The 5,734-nt window shown below is 32.9% G+C and overlaps 1 protein-coding gene across 2 annotated transcripts in view; it reads right to left on the bottom strand.

Moving 5' to 3' along the window:
• The window catches only part of LOC107609138 (N-terminal acetyltransferase B complex auxiliary subunit NAA25), a 12,544-nt gene extending 7,240 nt beyond the window's left edge, over positions 1-5,304 (bottom strand). The window contains exons 1-6 of one of the 2 annotated variants that reach the window (XM_016310982.2): positions 4,953-5,304; positions 4,095-4,251; positions 3,877-3,995; positions 3,687-3,761; positions 1,100-1,193; positions 857-975 (exon numbers count right to left, since the gene is read on the bottom strand). In XM_016310982.2, coding sequence (XP_016166468.1) covers positions 857-975; positions 1,100-1,193; positions 3,687-3,761; positions 3,877-3,995; positions 4,095-4,251; positions 4,953-5,099 — 711 coding nt within the window. In that variant the 5' untranslated portion in view covers positions 5,100-5,304. Of the gene's footprint in view, positions 1-856; positions 976-1,099; positions 1,194-3,686; positions 3,848-3,876; positions 3,996-4,094; positions 4,252-4,952 lie in introns of those variants that run through there. The other variant, XM_021107488.1, reaches the window with a different exon arrangement.

The raw sequence follows: 5,734 nt of genomic DNA, 5'->3' as shown, positions 1-5,734 counted from the left end.
TTCAATCTCTAGTCCTAGCCTCCTACGTGTGAAAAGGAGTGTGATAGACACTTCCAAATCACCCTAAAGATGAGGCTTAGATACCTTTATAAAAGCTTAGCCATCCTCCCATCTTATGTAGGGGTGGTAAAACGGGTCGAATCCATCAGGTCATCCCACCAAAAAGGAGGGTCAGGCTAGGGTTTGGAACCCCCAAATTAAAAAACCGCCAAACCCGCGGGGCAAGGAGGGCCGCCGGGCCAAAGATTCTTTATTTTTTCCTTTTTTTAATAAAAGAGTGATTAGTGCTACAAAAATTAATTATATAATTTCCAAACACACTTTTTTCTTTCTTATTCTTCTTTTTGTTATTAACTTATTTTTTTTTATTTCACACTTTCACATATATGCTCAAATTATGTGAAATTATTTCTTAAAATAAAGATGATTCTATTGACGGATATTATTTTGAACAATTCTATTGAAGTTAAAATTTTGGAAGATAGTAAAAAACTTATATAGTAATTTGGCTATTTTTTATTGTATTTAATCTTTTAATTATCTTTTTTTATATTAATTTTGATTAATTTTATTAATTTTTTATTAAAGAAAGTTGAGCGGGCTAGCATTTTGAGTTTGCTTTTACTTGGCAGGACAGGGTGAGTATCTGCTTTGCCACCTCTAATCTTATGAGCTAGCATTTAAGGTTGAGTTAGGGTACTCAATTCTCATAGTTATGGAGCATTCTACTACATTTTCCACAAAACATCCACCAAAAGCAAATCCAACAGTTTAACTGCACAGCCATTTTTAATACTACAGAATAATTTACACAAACCAAAAATTAAAGACAACAAAAGAAGTGCAATATGTTTACCTGTATTCGTAGCTTATCAACTTCAATTGTCAATAGTGATCCCAATTTCCCAGCTAGAACTTCTAAAGCATCCCCAAACTTAGTTTGCTTTTCCAATATGGATATGTAAGCCATAACAGCTGCCCGCATAAAAAATTGAACATATATGAAAATTTTGATTGATTTTATCACATGAAAGGGCTTTTCCATGGTGGTTCATAATTCATATACTTACAAAATAAGAAAGAAAAAATAATAGATTACCTTCAGGCTCATGTAAACTATGTGAAGTGATGTGCTTCTTCAGTAATCCTTCAGCCAAGAGCAGTAGCTTCTCTGCTCCATTGCCATGAAGCACCTAGCAAAAGATCAGTTCCCACAAAATAAATTAGTTGTTGTTGTTTACAAATCATGCCCAAAATCAAATAACTAATTATATATCCGACAAAAAATTAGGAGCGTAATGATAACATATTATTGAAGAATACATCACTTAACAAGGTTCCTAGATGTAAGAGTCCCCAATTTACTCTAGAAACAAGTAAACAGCAAGAATGACACAATAACAAACTATTGCAGAACAAATATCAGTTAACACGGTTCTTAGAAGTATGTATCCAGTATACTCTCAAATGTAAAAAGTAAATTTCTAAAGAATAACAGCAAAAGTGTCATCATAACAAACCATCTGCAGAAACATTTTCCTGAGAAGGTGATAATAGCTTAATTCATCATAAAATATATACCAATTAATGAATACTATTGCCTAAAATGTAATTAAGTACTTTGAAATATAGGCAATTCATAAGAAATAGTGAGAAGATATGATTTAAAGCTAAATTTTGAATTGATATCTATTTTCATTTATTTTGGATAATTTCATGTGTAAACTAAATTTCAATAATAAAAAAATTGGATAAATTATCTTTCATGAAATTTGGAAAGATTTGGAACAAGATACAATTTGAAGATTTAATTTGGAAGATATAATAGACACAACTTGGAAAGCAAGAACATGTCTTTTGCTTCCTATAAATAGGGAACTTCTAGTCTCAAACACTATTATTTTCTTACTTTTCTATGACTTGCTAAGGGTGCATTTGGTTTGCATGTTTCTTTTCTGTTTTCATTTATAGTGTGTTCTGTTTTTATAATTTTGTGAAGAAAAATAGAAAACAAATAATTACTTAATGTAGTATTCGTTTTTAACAAGTTCAAGTCTTATTTGATTTGTTCTAAGGTGATTGTTATACAGACCATGCTGCTCTTAGGCACTAATTTGCCAAAGTTGAATCCAGACCAAGACTAATACAATAGGTGCTTTTATGCTTTTGTTACAAATCTGAAATAAAAGATAAGGGATGAAGAATACAGTTGCACCACCTTTTTAAAATTGTTCATCAAGAAAATGGGAAAGTTACTCCTATCCAGAATGAATTCTCTTATGAGCAGTTATGGACTCTTAAGCACTCCCCTCCATGGTTTGTTCAATGATATAGCTAATTACAAGAACAGAAGGGTGGTCCAGAATGAATTCTCTTATGAGCAGTTATGGACTCTTAAGCACTCCTCTCCATGGTTTGTTCAATGATATAGCTAATTAAAAGAACAGAAAGGTGGTTCAGAGAACTTAACATATCTACAAAAATAGAAATTCCTACATGATGTCAAGTTCTTTATTTGGGATGATTCGTTATTATATAAAAGTGTTGATGGGATGATGAGTAAGAAACAGCAAACATTTTGTGGAATTGTCATGGTTTTGAAAATGGTAAACATTTCAATGGGGATATAAGGTACCCCAAAGTGGTTTTATTGGCCCACATTATTCAAGGATGCCAAGAAATTTGTTAGTGTGTGACAACTATAAGAGGACTAGAAATATATCAAGAAAAAATGTGATGCCATTGAATAAAATTCTAGAGGTGGAAATGTTTAATGTTTGGGATAGATATTATGGGACCATTACCATCTTATTGCAATTGGATGAGAGCTAGATGCATTCCAAATACATGCTTATAAAAATTCAAAATTCAAAGCTCAAGTTCAATTAAGGATATGTACAATGATGTTACAACTAGATTAAAGAGTTAATCATTCACCTGCTAATCTAATTAGGAGAGTTGTTGCACTTAAGGCATCAAGCAATAAGTATAGTTGAGCAATTTGATCGTAATTACATCACATTAGGAAAAAGTAAGGGGTGAATAATTATTAGAGAGTTTAAGAAATTAGATTAAATTGAATGCTAACACCTACTTTTGATTTATTGTTTCTTATCTTTATAGTTTGTTACTTTTGACATTTCGTTACTTTCCAATTAGTCATCTAAGTTAAGTATCCTAGATAGTAAAACTCAATTGAACTGTACTTAGATAATAGTCTTCAAGGGAACGAAAATCTTTTACTTTCTTATTATTTGTGACCCAATGCACTTGCTGGAACTAAGTTGTATAAATTCAATAACACCAGGTTCCTTGAATGCTCTAAGGACGAGTTACTAATAAGTTTCTAAGGTAAATAACAATAACGCATTTGTTCCACACATATCATTGAAAATTGTAACCCATATCGCAGATCATATACTTGTAAGAGTTTCAGGGTCAACACTTAGAAGGACCTAAATTAAATATTTTGAAGGGGAAGGAAAAGAAAGGAATCAAAATCACAATAGTTATCATTCTTAATTATCTAAAGACATTTCCTGCTCAAAAAGGCATTAAAATATTAAGGATACTAATACTACAAGCAGTATATATGATCCTATCCATCACATGTTGTACAACTACAAGATAGCTTGCTACGAAAGGGAGGAAGAACAACAAGCAGAGCATTATAAAGGAGGGAGAACCTGTAATTGGATGCTACAAACTGCCCAAAGCAAAAATCTTTCTTCTCCAGCAAGTTTGTACATTTTGATAGCTGTCTGTCCAACACAAAAATGTACACAGCATCAAACAAAATTTCCACAAAGAAAGTAGCAGCAACTATCCATGGAGACAAAGCAGAGAACTGCAATAAGAAAAGAAAAATGCATAAACCTGTTGTTGCTTCACAAATGAGTACTCACGAACATAGCAGTTAAAGAGCCCCATCATGAGTTCCAGACTATTTGGGAACTTACTACAAGCATGTTCATAACAGTTCGTAGCCAAATCCACTGATAAGATAAAGAACGTAATTCAGTTGCATAATCAAGCAATACGAATACTTCAAATTTAAAGAACATAACATGGAGAAGCCCCAAAAAAATACTAACAGTGATCTAGTCGCTGAAAGACTATCTGCAGCGTACTGAGTGTAAGATCATCCATCAAGAGAGAATCATTTGCATACAAGACCTCCTTGGCTTTCAGGCAAACAGATAAGGCTTCCTCGGGCTTCCCCATCCTTTCCAAAACAAGAGCTTTGAGTGCCTAAAGAACAGGCAGGCAAATAATAATAACAATCATCACGAATCAAAGGTATATATATAAACATAATCAGGAAAAAAAAACTTGGGAAAGAACACAGCCTGAAAACAACAAATGAAACATGATAACACCAACAATAACGAACAGTAAAGCCTCACTGGTCCTTGAGGTTATGAGCATTAGTTATAACCAGTTACAACATAAATAAGTATCAAGAAGTGAGCAAAACTACAGTATTAGAAACTAATCTAAGTACAAATTAAAGAGTAACGATAATAAATAAATAATTTCTTAGCGAAACCAACTAGACAACACACCATGATTCAGGAAATTATTCGAGTATTACGTATCTAAAACAGATATATTCGTATTAAAGAATGAGAAAATTATATGTTCTCACGTTTCCCCCTCGATCAAAGATACATTATCAACACTCGAAGATTTAAAAGTCAAAGTTCAGCGTCTATTACAATTTTCAAGAGACTAATGCAAGGGTTTAAGAAACGAAGAAAGAGAGAACTGCCACTAATTTCAGAAAATATGCCCTAGATTAAGAAGAAACAAAGAACTTCGAAAGAAAGCGCTGGAATCAATTGCATTACAGGTAAGAAACCTGCATTATAAAACACAGTGAAATTGGAAGGTTCTAGAATGAGCGGAGAAGAAAGTGATAAAGAAATTGAGAGAGAAGGAAAGGATCTTACGAGAGCATAGGGGGAATTAGGGTGTTTGGTGAGGAGCGTAGTGACGTGCTTGAAAGCGTTCTTGTACTGACGAGAATCAATGGCGTCCCATATGACACGAACGCGACGCTCTGGAATCCCACCGGCTAAGCCAAGCTTCGAAGCCATTCGAACTTGTAAGCAAGAAACACCTTCTTCCGTTCTTCTTATGCTAAGCAGAGAGATGGAAAGGGAACTAACACTGACAGATAGAGAGAAAGAGTGTATGTGTGTGTGAGGGGGAGAGAGAGAGACCTAAAACATGGGGCGGAGTGAGGAAGAAAGAACACAGGGAAGTGGAACTGTGGAAGAGAGAGGAGTTTTTTTTTTTTTTTTTTTTTGGGTCTGGAGAGTGAAGACTTATTGCAAGTTAGCAACGGAAAATGGGAACCGAAATGATTGTGGACTTTGTTGGGTTTTCTGAAACTGGATCCGCAAAGTTAGACCCAAAAGAGGGTTCATTCTCGAAAATTTCAGGGTGTGTTTAGTTTCCCTTCTTATTTTCTATTTTTATTTTTATTATTATTTTTTTTATAAAATCCAAAAAATAAAAAATATTAAAAATAAAAACGTAAACCAAACGAATGTTTAATTTTTATATGGTTTAAAACTTGATTTGGTAAATTATTTTTTTTTGAAGTGCACATTATTTTATATCTGGTAAATTTTTTAAAAAATGGTGTTTTTCAAATTTTTTTTAATCAGAGTGTGTGTTTAAGGTTGGTTTATACAGTTGCATTTAAAAAAATTAAAAAATTTAATAT

The sequence above is a fragment of the Arachis ipaensis genome, chromosome B07 (genome assembly GCF_000816755.2).
Source record: "Arachis ipaensis cultivar K30076 chromosome B07, Araip1.1, whole genome shotgun sequence".
NCBI lineage: Eukaryota > Viridiplantae > Streptophyta > Magnoliopsida > Fabales > Fabaceae > Arachis > Arachis ipaensis.
This window is presented reverse-complemented; position numbering and strand designations above follow the sequence as displayed.